Source organism: Cervus canadensis, chromosome 11 (genome assembly GCF_019320065.1).
Source record: "Cervus canadensis isolate Bull #8, Minnesota chromosome 11, ASM1932006v1, whole genome shotgun sequence".
Lineage (NCBI taxonomy): Eukaryota > Metazoa > Chordata > Mammalia > Artiodactyla > Cervidae > Cervus > Cervus canadensis.
This window is the reverse complement of record NC_057396.1, coordinates 39220742-39244150: the sequence shown is the minus strand read 5'-3', so window position 1 is coordinate 39244150 and position 23409 is coordinate 39220742. Positions and strand designations below refer to the sequence as shown.

Sequence of the window (23409 nt, the reverse complement as noted above, 5' to 3'; positions counted from 1 at the left end):
AAGTGAGTCAGAAAGACAACTACCATATAATATCACTTATATGTGGAATTTAAAATAGACACAAATGAACATATCTACAAAACAGACACACAGAGAACAGACTTCAGGTTGGTAAGGGGAAGATGGGGTGGCGGAGGGAAAGATTGCATGTTTGGGATTAGCAGACGCAAACTCAGGTGGATAAACAACAAGGTCCTACTATATATAGCTTATTGTTTAGTTGCTAAGTTGTGTCTGACTCTTTGCCACCCCATGGACTGTAGCCTGCCATGTTCCTCTGTCCATGGCATTTCCTGGGCAAGAACACTGGCTGCTGCTGCTAAGTCGCTTCAGTCGTGTCCGACTCTTAGCGACACTATAGACTGCAGCCTACCAGGCTCCTCAGTCCATGGCATTTCCCAGGCAAGAATACTGGCTGCTACTGCTGCTAAGTCGCTTCAGTCATGTCCAACTCTTAGCGACCCCATGGACTGCAGCTTACCAGGCTCCTCAGTCCATGGGATTTTCCAGGCAAGAGTACTGGAGTGGGTTGCCATTTCCTTCTCCAGGGGATCTTGCCGACCTAAGGACTTGAACCTTTGTCTCCTGCATTAGCAAAGTAGATCCTTTGCCATTGAGCCACCAGGGAAGCCTGAATGTATAGTACAGGGAACTATATACAATATGCTATGATAAACCATAATGGAAAAGAATATGAAAAAGAACATGTGTGTGTGTGTATAAAACTGAGTTACTTTGCTGTATAGCAGAATTAACACAATGTTATAAATCAACTATATGTCAATAAAATTAAAACAACCAAACCAACCTCCCCAACACCTCCCAAGCTCGATTTCTGTCTTACTTTGAAAAGTGCAAGACCCAGCAACACTGTGCCCATATTTCTACCTGACAACAAGACTGGAATTAAACAGAAGATGTTCTCTTAACATGGAACAAACATTCTGTAGTTCTGTACATTTCCATTTCAATCATTTACATTACCAGTCTGATTTCTTTAAACATTTGAGTTTGCAATCTTGCCAGCAAGGACAGGAAGAATAGATAGCAGGCCTGACTAAAACTTTTAGATTCCTTCCAGTCCAACGTATCAACGTTTAGTGACAGTCTACCTCTAAATCCATATATTTGCCATGATATCAATGGGGAATTGGTCAGATATTTTGTATGTTTTCGGTTCAAGTAATCAGGACATGACCTTTCATTAGGGAGTGTGCAGCCTGATAAGTAGAGTGGTGTATATATTGTATGTGTGTATTGGGGGGAGAGTTGTTTTTATGGGGCCCCTGGAGGGTTATCACCAAGTTCTCTTAATCCAAGAGCAATACACAGACCACGTCTTTTATTCTTCTACAGTTCCTCTCTTTCTCATATCATTTGTCTATTATTGCTTTCAAAACTCAGCACAACTTTGGCACAGAGCTTTCTATGCTAAGAAAATGCAGTAAATACATCTTTAGTATTCTGAAAAGAAAACAAAACCAACCAACCAACAAACCAACACTCAGCACAAAGCCAGTAAGAATTATTGGACAGTTAGTTTGAGTGCTGATTCTTATGTTAGACAATCAATGTGTCTACCTATAGGACTTCTGACCGGCTTTCACAGCATTTGTTACTCTCATTTGGCAGAACTGTGCTAAGCTAGACACAGAGAAAAGGAGGAGGAAAAAGGCATAATGACAAAAAAAATCAGCAGTAGTCATTAACACTTACTGAAGGCTTATCATGTGCTGGGCAGTAAAACACTTTATATATCCTACAGCATTTAATGCTCATAATAACCCTATAAGGTAGATCCTCTTATCATTCTTATTATGGTTAACAACCATAGAGAGAAGTAAAATAACATGCCTAAGCTCGTACAGGTATTAAGTCCCAGTCAATCTGACTCCGGAGAAGGCAATGGTGACCCACTCCAGTACTCTTGTCTGGAAAATCCCATGGATGGAGGAGCCTGGTGGGCTGCAGTTCATGGGGTCGCTAAGAGTCAGACATGACTGAGCGACTTTACTTTCACTTTTCACTTTCATGCAATGGAGAAGGAAATGGCAACCCATTCCGGTGTTCTTGCCTTGAGAATCCCAGGGACAGGGGAGCCTGGTGGGCTGCTGTCTATGGGGTCGCACAGAGTCGGACACGACTAAAGCGACTTAGCAGCAGCAGCAGCAGCAGCAATCTGACTCCAGGGTCCACTCACTAGATGGTGGTAAGCTTTGTGAAGGTGAAGAAGCTGTGTCCTATGTGATGGTTAAAGGGACAGATTCTGGAGTTAGATAAAACTAGAGTATAAAGTCTAGTTATTACTCATTTTAGAAAACAACTCTGGGATTTGTTGATCCCCTGTACTGTATTTTTGGTTTTCCTTTTCATTAATTTCCTTAATTTATTAAGGACTGATTGTGTACCACGCACAATTTAGGAGATGGGGATAGACCAGCGAACCAGTGAAATTTGCTTTCCTGGAGCCTAGTGGAAAGACTGAGAAAATAAATACTAAATATACGTGATGTGCACATACCCACTAAAGAGCAGAGAAGAGGAAGCAAGAGTGCTAGAGAGGGATGGGTAAAATTTTAAATAGGGTTATCAGTATAGGCCTCACTGAGAAGATGACATTTAAGTAAAAACAGGGAACTGAGGGACAAAATCAGAGCTAATGTAAGAAAGTGCCTCTGAGTATGATAAGCAGCAGTCGGGGAAGGGGTTTATTAGCAGAGGGATGACACACTTGCTGTACATTTTAAAATGGTAATGTTGGCAGCTGTGTTGACAACAGAATGTAGGGGGCAAAGGTGAAAGCAGGGAAACCAATAAGAGAGTAATATCCAGGCAAGAGACTGCCATGGCTTAGGAAGTGTTTTTTAATTTATGTCTATAGATTTCAGTCTCCCCACCCAATGCCAAAGGTTCTAGGTTCAGGGTATAACTAGATGCTTTCAGGTTAGCTGCAGCTTTAGCCAGCAACAGCATATCACCTTAGATTCCTGCTTCCTTTTTTCACCCTTGAAAATTTTCCTTACTTTCCTGTGCTGAGTTATACATTAAATAAGATATTTTATATCATCCTACATGTTAAGTGTTTTAATGCTGGTGGTGGGAGTATTGGCCTGGGATGTTTCTGAATATTCAGTATGCTACCTTGTCAAAGTGGAAGTCCCTAGATTTGAATACCACCTTTTCCTACTTACTAGTTGTATGACCTTGGCAAGTTATTTATCTAGACTCAGTTTCCTCAAATGTAAAATGGAGAAAATAATATCTAGACTATGGGGTGGTTGAAAAGATTATGATCTTCTAATGTACATAAAGTGCATAAAGCGCTTAGCCACAGTACTTGGCACATAGGAAATACTTAATACACTTTATTGCTGCTATCATCATCATGATTCCTATAGCACTGTGTACACAGTAGGTATTCAATAAACAACTGCTAAAGTGATCTACTGAAAATGAATTAAAATTGCAGTGTGCTCAGTGGAAAAGACATGCAGCTGGATTGTCTCTAAGTATATACTACAACCAGGGCCAAATACAGAAAAATGTTAGAACTCTTGCCACCCACTCCCTTTACAAAAGTAAATAGGGGCTGCACTCCTCTAGCTGTAATTCATTAAATGTCTTCAGATAAACACCCATGCTGTATTTATTGCCACCTTCCATTACCCCAGGAGCAGAAGTGAAGGTGGAAGTAACTAGCCCAAGGTCCGATTCTACAACCTCATGCCTTTAAGCACAGTCAGTGATGCAAACAGAGGGAGACAAGTTAGAATTTCTCCTCTGTAGCTTGCCAGCACTGAGATGCTAGCTCTTTTTTTCTTCCAGGCAGGGTTTCCTTGCAACTGACATGGTGGCAGTGGGTGAGCTGCTCACCAGGTTCCTTAGGGGAGGCATAGGGATTCCTCTTTCTGTAAGACTATTATACTCATTAGCTATTTAAACAAGATACTATCAGGTAAAGGTTTAATTGATCTCTATTCTAAAGTGAGCATAATAAAAAATTTCCCATAAAACGTATCAAGTGTAAATCAATGTGTTTTTAACTATAAATCTCAGTCTCAGCTGGTCAATGCAAGTAGTTTTACAAAAGCAGGTGAATACTTGATCTCACTAAGAATGTTTAGCTTTCCACAAGGAAAATTTTATTTTATAACCGAAACTAATCACAAAGGGACTCTGGAATATAACAATGGATGGCTCGGGGTGAATGCAATTTCTCTCCTGAAATCAGCTCTACAGTCATTGTAATATTTGTGGTGGCTGCACATCATCCATTATCTCATCATTCCCTACAAAAGACAGCCCAGGACATGTTAATAATATAACACATTATCATATGATCCAGCAATCCCACTCCTGGGTATATACCCAGAAGAGAAGAAAACTCTAATTCAAAAAGATACATTCACTCTAACGTTTATAACAGCACTATTTATAATAGCCAATATATGGAAGCAACTAAGTGTCTATCAAAAGATGAATGGATAAAGATGTGATACATATATATACAATGGAATATTAGTTATAAAAAAGAATGAAACATTGCCATTTGCAGCAACATGGATGGACCTAGAGATTATCACATTAAATGAAGTAAGTCAAGAAGAGAAAGACAAATATTACATATTATTGTTGTGTGAAATTTAAAAAACAATACAAATAAACTTAGAAAATATAAACAGACCCACAGACAAAACAAATAATTTATGGTTACCAAAGGGCAATGGGAGAGGGATAAAGAGTATGAGATTAACAGATACACATTGCGATATATAATATAGATAAACAACAAGGATTTGCTGTAAAGCTATATAGCACCTATAATGGAAAAGAATCTGAAAAAGAATATATGTTTTATATACTTATAAAAACCAAATCACTTTACTGTGTACCTGAAACACACTATTGCAGATCAATTATACTTCAATAAAAATATAACACATCACACTTGTGTGTGTGTGTTCAGTTGCTCAGTCATATCTGACTCCGAGATCCTTTGGATAGCAGCCTGCCAGGCTCCTCTGCCCATGGGATTTTTCAGGCAGAAATACTGGAATGGGTTGCCATTTCCTCCTTGAGGGGATCTTCTCGACCCAGGGATTGAATTCTTGTCTCCTGCATTGTAGATGGATTCTTCACTGCTGAGTCATTGGGGAAGCCCTTAACGTATTACATGATACATATAATACATAGCAGTAATGAATTACTGAAATAATAAAAATCTTTTCTGAGATTTAACAAGTTAAATGGCTGTGAACATAGATTACTTTTTTGACTCTGAAAATATCTTTGTGGGTAAATTAAAAAAAATTTGGGGGGCTGTGCTCTGCAGCATGTGGGATCTTAGTTCCCTGACCAGGGATCGAGCTTGTGACTGCTACAATGGAAGTGTGGAGTCCTAACCAATGGACTGCCAGGGAGGTCCCTTTGTGGGTAAATTTAAAAAATTCCAGAGTGAATTCTGCATATAAATAAAAACTATCAAGTATGAGAAAACCCATGAAAGAAAAAAATTATTTCATGAGCTTTCACCTTGCTTTCTAAAATCTAGGTACCTGAGTTTCAGACAAGCTCAAATTTTAGATGCCAAGAAGTCCGACCATGTGTTGTTAAGAAAGAATTTTTTTAAATAGTATAATAATATTCAAAAAATGGGAATAATAATAGTTACTATTATCCTATACATAAAAAAACATTTAATTTAGTTCCTGATAGGTCAGAAGTACTCAATAAAAGTAATTATGATTTTTATTATTCTTTTACTTATTCTCTTTCAATAGCCAATAGCTATAACAGATATGCAAAATTAACATTAACACCTGTCATATTCAACAGACAGGTTATACACAGGGTCTTGCTGGTATCATTATTCCTAATTTATCATTCCAACCAGTCCATCCTAAATGAGATCAGTCCTGGGTATTCATTGCAAGGACTGATGTTGAAGCTGAAACTCCAATACTTTGGCCACCTCATGCGAAGAGTTGACTCATCTGAAAAGACCCTGATGCTGGGAAAGATTGAGGGCAGGAGGAGAAGGGGATGACAGAGGATGAGATGGTTGGAGGGCATCACCGGCTCGATGGACATGGGTTTGGGTGGACTCCTGGAGTTGATGATGGACAGGGAGGCCTGGCGTGCTGCAGTTCATGGGGACGCAAAGAGTCGGACACAACTGAACAACTGAATTGAACTGAACTGAATCTATCATTCAGTTTAATTGGGCCCTAGTGACACTGGGGAAATACACAGACAATTTCTGTAGTTAGGTCTAGATTACACACAAATAAGGAGGTTACATGTAATATTCAGTTTGGTGTGAGCCAAATTAAACAAATCAACCAGTATTAGCCAGGAAACTAAGCTAAGTAAGAACAAGTAACTATACACTATGATTATATAGAATCTTTTAAGAATATTTAAATAAATAGTGTCTAGTCCATTCAACATACATATTTTAAACCTGCATTTATAACTCTCCTTTTAAAGTTAGGCTATTCCTTCAAAGCATTTATGCAAAATTTCTGGCATTTAGCTGAAGATTTGATGTAACCAAGATTCTGATCTTTTCTTAGTATACTGAATACCCTTTACAACAATTATACTCACACCATGTTCTCCTAACCTCTTACTACAATAGACACTCATTTAAGGGATCAAATTGCAGAACTATACATGTATATATACATAAACAAAGAGAGTAAAGTCAGACCATCTTTCTGTTATGAAGCATCTGGTTGGATCTCCACTTTGAATGGTAGTTTATTTCAAACTCAACTCTGTATACAATAATAATGGAAGAAACAGTAGGTCCCTCCTCCAAGGTGGATATTTCTCAGAGAATGATTGGAGTTAACAGTTTTGACTGAATATTGGTAATAAATCTTGAGATTGAAGGCTAATTTCTGGTAACAAATTATGTGAGTAACTTTCTCTACAACATTAGTGAAAGTGTCTTCATTTGTGTAGCTTTCACATATATTAATATCAAAGGATGCTCTAAAAAAAAAAAAAAAAAAAAAAAAAAAAAAAAAAAAAAAAAAAAAAAAAAAAAAAAAAAAAAAAAAGGATGCTCTAAGGCTGGATGAAGCAGAAGAAATAACAGAGGTTCTGAAAAGAAGGAAATCAGGAGAAAAGGACAATTACACCCTGGAAAGCATGAAAAACTGATTAGAAAGCCTAAGGGAGAAGGCCCCCATGTGAGGGAGGGGACAAAACTCACATATCAAAACCTGAACCCAGAGGGAAAGGGAGGAAGAGAAAACAGAATTCCCACAAATCATGGTGTCATTAAGTAAGGGAGATCATAGAGGATTTTAAAAAATAAATAATAGGTTAGTCTCCTTAATCCTTGACACACTCCTACTCAGTTTAACAATTCACTTTGTTTTTTTCTAGTCTATTTCGTACTAGTCATTTTCATGCCTATCTATCCTATTAGATAATCAATGGATAGCAGAAAGCAAGTCTTATGAATCTTTGCAACTCACACAATTTGTAGGACAGAGTTTTACACAAAGCAGACACTCAAGAGATTTTGTTGAAATAAAATTTTCTACCAAAGTGGTTAAAGTAACTTTATATTTACAAGTAACTATGTTCCTTCAAATCTTAATTTTGCTATTAGTTTGTTTAAACCTTTAAAAAAATTATGAGCATAGAAGTAAAAAAAAATCTGTTATTTATACAAGATTATTCAAATTACTTAACATGGCACACAAAGCCCTTCACAGAAAAGCCACCAACTACCTTGTCTCTGGGCCTCCACCTTTATAGTCATAATTCCCAATAAGCGACTCATGATATCTTCTCTGCCTATAATATTTATGTCTTCCCAGCCCACCCATTTCTCACATCATCACCACCTGTGAGACAAATGCCTATTTGTCTTTCAAGGCACAAATGTCAATAATTCATTTGTAGTGTTCCTTGCTGCACCAGAAATTAATGTATAGTACTTATACCTGTTTTAGAACAGTTACTGTAATTTATTTTACTAATCTGTCTTTTCTGTAAGTGTGTGCTCCTTAAGGGAGCACCATGTATTACTAACCATTCATTACTAACCATTACTAACTAATTCACCATGTATTACTAACATTTGGGACACGGTAGTAAGTATTCAATGTTTATTAAACTCAATTGTACTAGTAGGCTGTCTTATTTCCTGAAGAATGAACAAAAGGGCCTCCAACCTCTGAACATAATATGAAACAGTTGAATAGTCAAGAAAAATGCTCCATAAATATTTATTAATTTTTCACTGGAAAACACAATAATAATAAATATCCACTCTCAAGCTTTTGAGTAATTATTCTATAATAATTCTATCATTAAACTGTGAATATTAAACTAGTATTAATAAAAAATGGGGCTACCCTGGTGGCTCAGAGGTAAAGAATCTGCCTGCCAATGCAGGAGACCAAGGTTTGATCCCTGGGTCAGGAAGATCCTCTGGAGAAGGAAATTTGCAATCCACACTAGTATTCTTGCCTGGAAAATACCACAGACAGAGGAGCTTGGCAGGCTACAGTCCATGGGGTCGAAAAAGAGTAGGACACAACTTAAGTGACTAAGCAATAACAACAATAAAAAACAGTAATTCCAAACTAGTTATATAATTATAGAGGCTTTCCAGGAAGACCAGGAGAAAGGAGCAGCTGTGTAAAACTGGAAAGAAAGAGTAAGAGAAGCAAGAAAAGATTGTGTTGGAGAGACAGAAGGAAGGAATGCTATACTGTCCTAAAGAAAAGAAGAAGGTAGAGGAAGTAAAAGCAAGATACTATTTTTCTGGCCATTCTAAAACTCTGCTGTACTGGAAGCATCTGCTATAGTAAACATATTCATATCTTTTCTAGGCCAAATTTGGATTCAGCCCAGTGTTGATGCCTGTCTTCACTCTAAATTGTTTTTCTGCTGACTTATTTTTAAGATTAGTATGTGAAAAAAAAAAAAAAAAGATTAGTATGTGATCTTAAAGCAGGAAAAAAAAAGGTGAAAAAAGACACTTTATCATCTCTCTCCTTTTCTGGGCCAAAAATGTAATCCTTTGAGATCTGTTATAGGAAATGCAATGTATCCAGATCTTGAAGTCTAAGAAAACAAAATTCTTTTCGTATTTTGTAGATTTTTAAGAAACTCTCTTGTCATGTACCAAAGGCAGAAAAATGAAGACTGATGAAATATCTATTTTTTATGACAAAAAGATTTTTCTTCTAGCAGCAATCTTCCATCCGTTAGAAGCTGCTGTATCTATTGTGGGAAAAGTAGAGTCCATATTAATTACTAAGAGACAAAGTCAGTTAGTTATTCAAGTAAATTCTAAAGTAAAAGAAATACAAAAGTGCATCTGGTGTGATCCTGTGTACTTAGTACGCTTTATATTAGAAATATGTGGAAGTTAGAGATTTATAAATAATGTCATGGGATAGTTATTTCTTAAATTAATCATAACAAACAAACAATCAGCATTTCCTAAATTTTGCCTCCTCCGAGCCAAAGCTTAATGAAATATCCTTGCTGGATATAGGGATGAAAATGGCTGAAGGAATGAGGAGGTGGGAGTGACGCCAGTTCAACACCTCTAAGCAGAGAGACAAAAAGCTCCGAGAGTATATGCTGCGTACTGGGGCTCCCATGGGGGTCCTATCACAGTTAAACAGTACGAGGCTTTGCAGTCAAGGAGAACTGTGTTTGAGTTCCAGCTCTGCCACATACTGGTTCAGTGGTACAGATTCTAAGGCATAGCTTCTTTTGTCTTAAAATGGAAATAATAATACTCACTGACTTGGATTAGGTATAGTAAACCAAATGTACCATCTTGTACATAGTAAAAATTCAATAAATGTTATTATTCCTATCACCTTCCTTTGGACTTCTGTTCTTCACTATTCTCTGTTAGGTGCACAGGCTTACATAAGAGATATCAAGCTTTGATATGAAACATACTGATTACAGGTTTTAGTTCATTTATTTTGGGGATAGGTGTTGGGGGGCAGAATTACTACTAAAGTCTGGTGGCAGGAAGATCATTGTTCAGGAGATGAGACAGCAAATTCTGAGATTTTTCATGCTTTAATGTTAACTTTCTGCTTCTCTGACTGACTAGGTAACCTAGGTTTATACAAATAACATGTTTCAGATTTTCCTATCACATCATGCTGAATATACTTACTTTGGGCTTTTATATTTTGAAATAGAAATGATATCTAGGTCTCAAATTTTTTTAGTGAGATAAGCTAGTAGATGTTCATTTAGAATGTATCAGAAAAAGTTAAAATTTAGCAATGGAAATATTAAAAAAAACCCATAAAATCATGTAGACAGAAATGTGAAATACATTCCTTTAAATTGAGAAATCATGCTTTACATCTCATATGTTTTCCTAATGTATTTACTGAAAGATAATTATATATTACATTTGTATTAGGTATAATTTGAAATAAGGTGAAAATTACGGAAGGTGACATAAGCACTCAGAGTGCGAAAATTTTTTCATTAATAATTAACAGCCCTAAAGAAATCTTCAAAAAACCATAGGTGAACTTCAAATACATTATGCTTAGTGAAAGAAGTCAGACATAAAAGAAGATATATATGATTCCATTTATATAAAATATGAAGAAAAGGCAAATTTATAGAGACAGAAGTATACTGGTGGTTGCCAGAGAATGGAGAGTGGCTAAATGGGCATGAGATTTCTTTTGGGAGTGATAGAATTGTCCTAAAATAAGATGGTGGTGATATTTACACAATGTTGGAAGTATACTAAAAGTCACTGAAATGAAACTTAAAAGGAGTGGATATTCACGGTATTTAAATTATACCTCAATAAATCTAGTAATAAAAATAAATCTTCCATGTGACTAGATTTTAGAAAAGACATTTTTATGTACTAAATGAAACGAGAATTTTGAAGAAGAAATCTACTTCTACTGAGAATGAGAGCCTGAGTAATGCTTTTATGCTGAATGAGACCTAGATTAATCAATAAAACATTCTCAAAGTGCCATCCCCAGTGGGAAATCTTTGGAATTTGGGAAGGCAACACTTGTTGGTGCTTGACTTTAACGTAAATAGGGTGCTGCTTTTTCTCCTTGGGTAAACATAAACCACAACTGGTGCCAAAGGAGAAAGCCTCATCTCTCCTGTGAGTCATCTTGAGTATCAGTAATGAACAGATGTGCCTCACAGAAGTAATGAGGGATTTGTCATACTTTGATAGGACTTTCTCCAGATTACCTGGGTTATTAAGAATTGCAACAGCATAACTCTAAGGTAGGGCTTCCTTGGTCACTCAGACAGTAAAGAATCCACCTGCAATGCAGGAGACCCAGGTTCCATCCTTGAGTCAGGAAGAGCCTCTGGAGAAGGGAATGGCAACCCACTCCAGTATTCTTGCCTAGAGAATTCCATGGACAGAGAAGCCCAGCAGGCTACAGTCCAGGGGGTCTCAAAGAGAGTGACTAACACTTTCACTTTCAACTCTAAGGTACATAGGTCACTGAGGAGAAGGTATTAGATGGTGGTTCATAGCCTTTACTGTTGCTCACTGCTACCATGTTAAATGGGTCTTCATTTAACATGATCTTTGAATAAAAAGCACCTAAGTAAACAAAGAGCAGCCCAATGTTATTCAGTAACTGTGAAAGAGTTCCTCTGTCAGTAGTGAATTAAAAGATGTAACATTAGACAGTATGTTTCTTGAGGGCAAGGACCATGCTATTCACCTGTAACTCAGCAACAAACATAAGCACAGCGTTTGGCATACCTCAAAAACATCTTCTGAGCTGAGAATGAAAGTACCATATAAACAATAAATGTAATAAAATGTAAAAATTATTATTTTTCACCATAGTAACCCTAATAATTTAAACCTAGCTGTTAAGGTACTACCTTCAAGAAAGGCTTCATAAATTAGACACATTAAATACAAGTTTCTTGAAGTAGAAAAAGGTGTGAAAGAACTGTAGAGGAAAAAAACCCCCTAAATTTATGGTGGCCGTGATGTAACAAATTCCCAAAGATCTCACATAGATAATGTCAAAAGTGGTACATCTTTTAGCCTAAGCAAAGCTCTAAAAGAGAGACATGTGTTTAATCTGGGCCAATAAAACACTCTACTTTTATGAGAAGGGTAGGTATATACATAATTATCTTTTAAATTAAAAAGAAACTATACATTCTGAAAACTAGAAACCACTGATAAAGGAAACTGAAAATGATTCAAAGAAATGGGAAGATATTCCATGCTCTTAGATTGAAAGAATTAATATTGTTAAAATGGCCATAATACCTAAAGCAATCCACAGATTTAATGAACCTCTATCAAAATACCTATGACATTTTTCACAGAACTAGAACAAAGATTTCTAAAATTTATACGGAATCATAAAAGGCCCAGAATTACCAAGCAATCCTGAGGAAGAACAACAAAGCTGGAGGAATAACCCATCTACACTTCAGACCATAGTACAAAGCTATAATAATCAAAACAGTCTGATACTGGCACAAAAACAGACATATAGATCAATGCAACAGAACAGAGAGCCCAGAAATAAGCCTGTATATCTGTAGTCAATTAATCTATGATAAAAGAGGCAAGAATATACAATGGATAAAAGACAATTTCTTCAATAAAAGGTGCTGGGAAATTTGGGACAGCTATGTGTAAATCAATGAAATTAGAACACTCCTTTACACAATACAGACAAATAAATAAACTCAGAATGGGTTAAAGACCTAAATATAAGACATGACACCCTAAAATTCCTAGAAGAGAATATAGGCAAAATATTATCTGACATAAATTGTAGCAATATTTTCTTATACCAGCCTCACAATGCAAAAGAAATAAAAGCAAAAACAAACAAATGGAACCTAGTCAAACTTGAAAGCTTTTGCACAGCAAAGGAAACCATCAAAATGAAAAGACAACCTATGAAATGGGAGAAAATATTTACAAATGATGTGACTGACAAGGGATTAATATCCAAAATATATAAACAGCTTATATTACTCATTATTGAAAAAACAAACAATTCAATAAAAAAAATGGGCAGAAGCCACAGTGAAGTATCATCTTACATTGGGTAGAATAACTATCACCGAAGTCTATGAATAACAAATGCTGGAGAGGGTGTGGAGAAAAGGGAAGAAATCCTTGTGCTCTATTGGTGGGAATGTAAATTTGTGCAGCCACTATGGAAGACAGTAAGGAAGTTTCTTAAAAAACTAAAATTAGAGCTACCATATGATCCTGTAATCCCACTCCTGGGTATATATCTGAAAAAAATGAAAACTATAATTCAAAAAGATGCATGCACCCCAATGTTCACAGCAGTACTATTTACAAAAGCCAAGACATGGAAACAACTCATATGCCCATCAACAGACTACTGGCTTAAGAAGAAATGGTGTGTATATATACACACAGTGGAATAGTATGCAGCCATAAAAGAAAGAAATACTACCATTTGTAGTAAAACAGATGGATGTAGTGAATATTATACTTCATGAAATAAGTCAGATGGAGAAAGACAAATACTATATGGTATCACATATATGTATCACATATATGTATCACTATATGGTATCACATATATATGGAGAAAGACAAATACTATATGGTATCACATATATGGAATCTAATACTAATACAAATGAATCTATATATAAAACAGAAACAGAACCACAGACACAGAAAACAAACTTATAGATACCAAAGGGGAGGAAGGAAGGATACAAACTACTACATATAAAGTAGATAAGCAACAAGCATTTACTGTATAGCACAGGGGATTATATTAAATATCTTGTAATCCCATGGACAGAGGAGCTTGGGGGCTGCAGTCCCTGGGATTGCAAAAGAGTCGGATACAACTTAGTGACTAAACAAAAACAACAATAACTCAATGGGTATAATCTGAAAAAAAAATCACTCTGCTGTACATCTGAAACTAACACTAATTCACTAATATTGTGAATCAACTATACTTTAATTTAAAAAAAATAGCTGATATATTTAAAAGAAAACCAACAACATAGGCACCTGATCCATCATCTCTCCCACCATCTTACTCAGAGCAGGCTTTGAGTTCCACTATTAAAAAGACATATATATGGATACATATATGCAGTCATTAAAAATAACTAGGTATATATGCTATATACTAATTAGGTATATAGAAGGATCTCCAAAATATACTACTAAGTGAAAAAAGCAAGGTGAGAACACAGTGTGGTCACTTTAGTTAAAAAATAATCTTATCTGTATATTCTAGCAAAAATACACTCCCCCCACCCCCAGGAGGAAACCAACCGTCAGAAGAAATGGAGTAGAGGTGGGAAAGTGAGTGTTTATTTTGCACTTTCTTTTTTTTTTTAATTTTTTTTTCATTTATTTTTATTAGTTGGAGGCTAATTACTTTGCAATATTGTAGTGGTTTTTGTCATACATTGACATGAATCAGCCATGGATTTACATGTATTCCCCATCCCGATCCCCCCTCCCACCTCCCTCTCTACCCGCTCCCTCTGGGTCTTCCCAGTGCACCAGGCCCGAGCACTTGTCTCATGCATCCAACCTGGGCTGGTGATCTGTTTCACCCTAGATAATATACATGTTTTTTTCTATCTCTCTGTACCATCTGAATTTTCTAACCATGCGTATATACTGCTTTAAGAAAACGTCCACCTGACTGATGAAACTGTGGGCGAGCTTATTTATTATTTATTACATTATAAAGTCTAATATAAATTCCTAGTGGCCCCATCAATGTTTTGTTCATCTTGCTGCCCAAGATGTTGTCTGGTATAGCAGCATTTTTTTGTTGAGATGCTCAATAAACCCCTGGTGCATTGGAAAAAAAAAAAAAAGACTAATAAATGTTATTAAAAATATTTTCAAAGCAAGTTTAAGCAAGACAAGCAGCTGAGTCCATTTTCTGAAGCAATGCTGAGCAAGAGTCAGGAATTTACACCCTTTGAACAGTATGAGGATGGCTCATGTGCAATCAGAGGCCAGGATAATGCAATTTACATCTACAGAATTTTCCTGAATTAACAAATCCACTATGCATCAGCAAGAATTTCCCATAAGACAGAAACACAGAAAGTATCTAAGAATCAATATGATCTACTCCTTAACCCTGTCTGCTGGGTATCAATGCAGAGCATCTCCCCTCCGGACCTACCTGCCTTTGCCTTGCTTTGTGGTACTGCAGCTGGACCTGTCAACGTTTTTTCTTTGTCAGCTGGCACAATATATTAAGCTTTGTCAGTTGGGACACTACAGTATGAATTGGTTTCTCTTCCTGGTTCTGGTGTGCTTTTTCCTTCTTGTTCCTGCTAGTTGTGTGTGGGACACCCAGATGCGCTCACCACTTTGCAACTTTCAGTGGTACCCCAGAGATGGTGGCTTCCTAGCAAGTCTTGTCAGAACTCCAGCAGGCAGTTTCCTGCTTGCCAGTCCAAGCCTGTGGCCCCTCAGTGAACTTCAATTCAGAGCAATCCAGCGGTCATAGCAATGCCTCTCCAACAAGGTCTGAATCTCATCTTGTTGGAGAGTGGCCCTCTCCAAATTTGCTCCTTTTGTGGGTATTCTGCCTGAACCTTAGACAAGCTGCTCCCTTTATCTGCTATTTCTGTATTCTTTAAAATCCTCTGTACTTCTTAGTAGTTAATCCCCTATCACTACTTAACAACTCCTTATATTAAATTTTTCCTGCTCATATTACTGTTATAGTTTCTGGCTCCTGACTGGACCTTGAGTAATTCATGCTCAAATTAAACCAAAACAAACCAAGTAAAATCAAGCCAAGCCAACAATAAAGAATTAAATCTATAAACTCATCATAAAATGTAAGTCTGTATACAGAGAAAAGCATGGCAAGCATCCCTGCTTGTTAACTAACTGCATTAAAAACATTCATGAAACAAACAAATAAAAACCACAGTGTAATGGTTTTGCACTGTGTAAACTAAGCTAAGCTAGAACTTTATTTCCCAAAACTCTCTTTGCCCCATGAGTCCAGGTTAGGGTTAACGACAGAGAAATGTGTCTAAGATTTGGAAGGGAAAAATGAAGCAGTGGCCACTATACTCTGAAGGTCAGTACAGCCAGGTGCTGCTGTATCTCATACACTTTTATAACTAATCTGCTGGATCCTCTTAGTGTGGGAAGAACTAGGCTCACATTTCTTCCAGTTCCTGTTGGATCTCTTCCATTAGCTACTCCTCAGAGCTAGGCACATGTGTAGCTCCATGGCCAACAACGTGGCTTCTTTTTCAGGTCACCTCATTCCCTGAGGTTGGAGGACATGAGCGACATACACAGATTCTACTTTGCCCTTGTTCTTCCCTCTGTCATGCCCAGCTTTTCTTCCTGACTGCTGCCCTGATGACCTACAGTGACATCAGGCCAACAGGTAGACCCTAATTTGAAGCTTTCCATAAACTTCTTCTCCAGCTTCTACAACAATATAAAAGCTGGTCCCTACAATAGATTCCTTACTTCCTATCACTCATGGTGCTTTTGCTTGATGACCAAACCCTCGCGAATACACACTGTAAAACAGGTTAATAATCTAGCTTAAAAAAAGTCTTCAGTAGTTTGGATTTCTTGAGCAATTGAGTTTCTACTGTCAGTTCTTATTTTCCCTACATTTCTTATTTTTTAAACTTAGATATTATATAGAAATAAATATCTTAGATGTTAAAGTGGGAAAATTTAGAAATTTTCTGGTTATTTTGGGATATGGAGACAAACCTCCTTGATGGTTTAAGACATAGGAAAGCCTGACCTATTTTTGTAACACTGTTCTTCATGTTAGGAGAGGAATAAGATGAAGAACCACTAAGGAGCTTTCAGAGAAGAATGGTATATATGCATTTAAGAAAAACTAGAGTGGGCCTGGAGACCGGTGAAGGGAAAACCAAAAGATAATGCCCAAGCTCCAGCTGGTTGTCATTAGTCTCTAAAGCCAAATTCATTTGATTAAAAATTTTGAGAGTTGTCCTTGTTTCCTGAGGATGCTCAGTATGACCTGCCAGATCTCAGAAGTGTTGAGTCTCATAAATTTCATTTTCTGCTTTTGGAGAGGATGGGAAGGTAAGGAGGAAGAAAGAGGAATATGCAGGGACTTGGCAGCAGAGAAAGGGCTCCTGATTATGGAGAATGTTTGGGTTAAGACTTTTAACTCAGAAACTGTGGACAAACCATTTGAAGTAAAGGTTTTAAAAAATTGGTCTTATCAAGAAATATTTATTGAGCACATACTAAGTGCAGGAAGAGGACTAGAACTCATCAGTCTGAAATGGTGGATGAAACAAAAAGGATGGGCAGAACAAAAAGAACAAGAGAATCTGCCAGCATCTAAGGGCATGGATCATTTTTATGAATTAGCTAAAGCACTTTATCTGATGCCAAGTTAGTTCTCCACTAAAACAGATCTGGGAATATCTGATAATCTCTCTTGACTTAGAGTCCATGAAACAGGGAGTAGCTTAAGCTAGGAGTCCTTCCATAAATAACACCTGTCTGAAGTCCTGGGCTTCCTGAGGCTAACGGCACATAGCTGGACCATGAGGCAGCCTGGCTGCCACAGGTTTATTGTTTCCTATTGTATATTTCAGAAGGACGTAATCAATGTGCTCTTCAGAGTGTGGCTATTTAACTCCTTTCAAGTCTTCACAGGAAAAGAGAGAATAAGAATTTGCTGGATTTGTTTGCCGTAAGAATCAATCTCTTTGAAAGGCATGGACAGGAGAACTACAATATGTGATAGAATTAAGAAGAGCACGGAACACTCCAGAAAATTTTAAGAAGGTTCACAGAAGTTGCCAATGAAGTTAATCTCTAATTTCTGCCTTACATTTATTTATCTAGTGTGTTCATTCATTCATTCACTCATTCAGTAGAAACTTATTAACATTGGGATACAATGAATAAGACAGATAATATCCCACCAAATTTGTTTTCTTTGGTGGTGGAAAGCAGTCAAATATAAACTAAACAATACATAATTTCAGGTTATTAAGTTGCTCTAAAGAACAATGAAGTAGGGATAGAGTGGTTGGGTTATATCTTAGGAGATAATTTAACATGTATTTCATTTTTTACACATAGTATGCAACAAATGTTATAATAAATATAACCACAGATGTATCTTAGATATAGTCAGGAGATGGGATTGATGTAGTTTCACGATAAATCAAGCTGAATACATTTATATAAATCAAAATGACTTACATATAGACCACTAAAACTTACTCTATAGAAAGCACTAGTCAGAGGGAGTAATGCTGCAGCAATGTTATATTCTTCTAAACTGGAACAATCCTTAAAGAAAACAAAGAGAAATGAGCATTATTAGGACATTTATCAGAAATCACAAATATATGGAAACAAAAATCTATGATACATTATTTACTGTACTAAGGGGTTTTTACTTTTATTCTAAATTGTCATTAAGACTTACCTAGATAATTGTGAAAAAAGAGCTGGAAAAAAAAAATACTGTCCTAAAGCACATTCTTTTGATGTAAAAATACATTTGAGAAAGATATTTTCATATACTATTGGTGAGTAGCTACTTTTACTTTTCCATTTATATTCATAGCTGTGTAATTTGTCCAAAAAATTTTGGAGGGGGTTTAAATATATTTAACTACTGCATTTGACTGAACCTAAGATACACCTTTTCCCTCCACATTTTAACTTCTCTAAGACTGGGATGTATGTTATAATTGAGATAGTGTATTTTTTCTTAGTGTTACCTATGAAGAGTTTGCATGTAAAATTTTGTTATGGATCAGGCAAGAAATATCAATGATGCCAAAACCCTCTGGGTGAAATGTTGGGGAATGGGAAAAAGTCAGGAAATCTCAGTGGGAATGTAAAATTGTGCAGCTGCTAGGAAAATGGAGAGGAATGAGGAAAAGCATCTAAGGACAGAAACCTGGGGAAGATATATGCTTATATAGAAGGAATAAAGGAAAATCAAGATGGGAAAGAAATTAGAAGAAAGCAATACTATAGATGTCAGGCTTCCCAGGTGGTACTAGTGGTAAAGAATCTACCTGCCAATGCAGGAGACACAAGAAACACTAGTTCGATCCCTGGGTCAGGAAGATCCCCTGGAGTAGGAAATGGCACCCCACTCCAGTATTCTTGCCTGGAAAATTCCATGGGCAAAGGAGTCAGGCAGGCTACAGTCCATGAGGCCACAAAGGGTCAGACGCGACTGAGCACAATACTATAGATGTCAGGAGAAGAAATGACCAATGGTGTTGAAAGCTTCATGAAATTCAGTAAAATGAAGATTGAAAAAAAGCCAAGAAACTTGTGAATCAAAGAGGTTACTGGTGACATGATGAGGGTATAAGTGAGTAGAGTAAAACAAAGGCCCCGAATGAAAATGCTCATAGCTATAATGGGAAGGAAGCTGTGGAAGAGTTATGACATCCAAATGGGTGGCTGAATGAATCTTGGTAGTACTGAGCCAGATGAATACTAACATTCTATGTAATCCTTTGATTCTGTAAAAATTAGAAGGGACCCACGCACTCCAAGAAGGAAAATCCAAGGGAGAGAGGGTTGAAAAAGAAAGGTCACTGGTAGAACAAGGTCTCTGAGATATGGCTGCTAATCAATGTGGTTTCCATTTCTAAGAGGGGAACATCTCATTTCCATAAAAAGCAAACTAACAGAATTTATATTAACCATCAGGTTCCATGAATACATCAGCAAATATATTAGGAAAGAGAAGCTTGGTTTTACAGGGAAGACTCAGGCTTATCTAAGAAGTTTCTATGAGGGCAGTGGGCAGTGTCCTTACTGTTGCGCAAATCCTAGTTGTTTTTTTTTAAACTGGAGGATAATTACTTTACAATATGGTGATGGTTTCTGCCACGCATCAACATGAGCCACAGGCATGCACATGTTCCCTTCCTCTTAAACCTCCCTCCCAGCTCCCTCCCTATCTCACCCCTCTAGATTGTCACAGCTTTGGGCTTCCTGCATCATACAGCAAATTCCCACTGGCAATCTGTTTTACATATGGTAATGTATATGTTTCAGTACTACTCTCTCAGGTCATCCCACTATCTCCCTCACCCACAGTGACTGAAAGTCTATTCTTTATGTCTGTGTCTCCTTTGCTGCCCTGCAAATAGGAAGGCAGTCATTACTTTGAAACCACATTTATGTTTTTATTTTAAAATAAAGGCAGGCTGGGAAAACTGGATATTCACATGAAAAATGAAACTAGACTTCTATCTTATACCATACACAAAAATCAACTCAAACTGGATTAAAGACTTGAATACAAGACCTGAAGCAATAAAACTCCTAGGAGAAAACACAGGTGGTAAGTTCCTGGACATTATTCTTGGCAATCATGTTTTAGATCTGACACTTAAAGGCAACAAAAGCAAATATAAACAAATGGGACTACATCAAACTAAAAAGTTCCTGCACATCAGAGAAAACCATCAACAAAATGAAAAGACAATCTATGCAACAGGAGAAAATATTTGCAAATCACATACCCAATAAAGGGTTCATAGCCAAAATATTCAAGGACCTCATACAACTCAAGAGTAAAAAAGACCAAATAACTCAATTAAAAAGTGGGCAAAAGAACTGAACATTTTTTCAAAGACATACAAATGGCCAACAGGTACATGAAAAGGTACTCCATATTGTTAATAATCAGAGAAATGCAAATCAAAACCAAAGTGAGTTGTAGCCTCATTATTAGAATGGCTATTATGCAGAGTACATCATGAGAAACTCTGGGCTGGAGGAAGCATAAGCTGGAATCAAGATTGCTGGGAGAAATATCAATAACCTCAGATGTGCAGATGACATCACCCTTGTGGCATAAAGTGAAGAAGAACTAAAGAGCCTCTTGATGAAAGTGAAAGAGGAGAGTGAAAAAGTTGGCTTACAGCTCAACATTCAGAAAATTAAGATCATGGCATCTGGTCCCATCACTTCATGGCAAACAGATGGGGAAACAGTGGAAACAGTGGCTGACTTCATTTTTTGGGGCTCCAAAATCACTGCAGATGGTGATTGCAGCCATGAAATTAAAAGACGTTTACTCCTTGGAAGGAAAGTTATGACCAACCTAGACATCATATTAAAAAGCAGAAATATTACTTTGTCAACAAAGGTCCATCTAGTCAAGGCTATGGTTTTTCCAGTGGTTATGTATGGATGTGAGAGTTGGGCTATAAAGAAAGCTGAGTGCCGAAGAATTGATGCTTTTGAACTGTGGTGTTGGGGAAGACTCTTGTGTTCCCTTGGACTACAAGGAGATCCAACCAGTCCATCCTAAAGGAGATCAGTCCTGGATGTTCATTGGTAGGACTGATGTTGCAGCTGTGACTCCAATACTTTGGCCACCTGATGTGAAGAGCTGACTCATTTGAAAAGACCCTGATGCTGGGAAAGATTGAGGGCAGGAGGAGAAGGGGACGACAGAGGATGAGATGGTTGGATGGCATCACCGACTCAATGGACATGGGTTTGGGTGGACTCCGGGAGTTGGTGACAGACAGGGAGGCCTGGCATACTGCGGTTCATGGGGTTGCAAAGAGTCGGATACGACTGAGAGACTGAGCTGAATTACCAAAAAGACAAGAAAAAATTGCTGAGGAGGATGTAGAGAAAAGGGAATCCTTGCACACTGTTGGCAGGAAAGTAAACTAGTACAGTCGCTATGGAAAACAACTGGAGGTTCCTTAAGTAACTAAAAATAGAACTATCATATGATCCAAGAATCCCACTTCTGGGTATATATACAATGCAAAGAAAATAATTATCTTAGAGAGAAGTCTGTACTCCCATGTTCATTGCAGAATTATTCACAACACCCAAGGTGTGGAAGCAACCTAAGTATTCATCAAAGAATGAATGGATAAAGAAAATGTAGTTTATATGTGCAATATTATTCAGCCTTATAAAGGAAAAAAATCCTGCCACTTGTAACAACATGGATGAACTTAGAGGGTATTTATGGTTAAGTGAAATAAACGAGGCAAAGAAAGACAAATACTGCATGGTATCACTTACAGGTGGAGTCTAAAAAAAAAAGTTGAACTAAGAAACACAGAGTAGAATGGTGGTTGCCAGGGGCTGGGGTATGGGAGAAATGGGAAGATGCTGGTAAAAGAGCATGAATAAGGTTTGAGAATCTAATGTATAACATAGTGACTATAGTTGATAATACTGTTATTATATAATGAAAATTTGCTAAGAAAGTAGAATTTAAGTATTCTCATCCTCCCCAAAAAGGTAAATATGCAAGGTGATGGATGTGTTAATTTGATTGTGGGAATCCTTTTACAATGTATGGTATTTTAAATCATCATCATGGTGTATACTTAAAATACATTACAAATTTATTTGCTGATTATACTTCAGTACAACTGGAAAAAATACAGAGGCCGTGTAGGAAAACACCACATCCTTTTCCTGTTCTGTCATCTCCATGGATTTTATAAAATAATCCCAGAATACGGCAAAAAGTGTGACTCATCTTTTTTCTTCCTAACTTATTCCTCATTCTCTTGCTTAGGACACTGTTATGTGCAAGAATGTCATCCCCTGTGTCCTAGCACATCTGAGTTTCTTTAACAGAAATGCTTTGCATGTTTCTGAAGACTGTCATGAGGCCCAAGGCAATAAAGTTCAACAGACTTGAGCTGTAATCTTCTCCTAAGGAAATGATTGGGATGCCAAGATGCCTTTTGACTTTGATTTCACAGCAGGGCTTCATTTGTAATGATGCTGTCCAAACTTTAAATGACAACAGCTGTGATATGAAGTCCCACACACTCATTTATACAAATTTCCCACAAATTAAAAAAAATTAAACAATGGGGAATTTCAATCCACGACCAATTAGCAGGGAACAGGCAATCATAAAACATTTAGAAGCTATTTATTATCTTATAAAATGTTTACACATTGTAGTGCATGTCTCAAACCTGAGCGCCAGTTAAATGCTGATTGCAAAATATAAATATAAAATTTTTTGTAAATCACGTTAGAGACATTCTAAGTTAATTAGATTGAAAAATGGAAAAATTTTGAAACAAGAAGTACAATCATTGACATAGCAATAGCATTTCGGCATAGTGCAGTTATCTGTTGGGGAATCAGTTCGTAAATACACATCCTGAAGTCCCCTGTGTTTTGGCCACATAATAGCAAAGTAGTTACAGGCATACCAGGCATTTTATAAGCCTGCAAGTACTTGAATGCCTATACATGTTTTATTTTGAACTTTGCTATGTGGTTTACCTTTAATTTTCCTCCTACAATTGAAGAGTGAATCTTGCAATCTTAATTTCTCATTACCCTCAATTATTTCGTATTTGGATTTGCATACCTTTGGA

At 36.9% G+C, this 23409-nt stretch overlaps 1 protein-coding gene across 1 annotated transcript in view; it reads right to left on the bottom strand.

Annotated features, from left to right (window-relative positions):
- Positions 1-23409, bottom strand: part of SBF2 (SET binding factor 2) — a 410909-nt gene that overhangs the window by 116465 nt on the left and 271035 nt on the right. The window contains exon 18 of the mRNA XM_043481847.1: positions 18272-18340. Coding sequence (XP_043337782.1) covers positions 18272-18340 — 69 coding nt within the window. The remainder of the gene's footprint in view (positions 1-18271; positions 18341-23409) is intronic.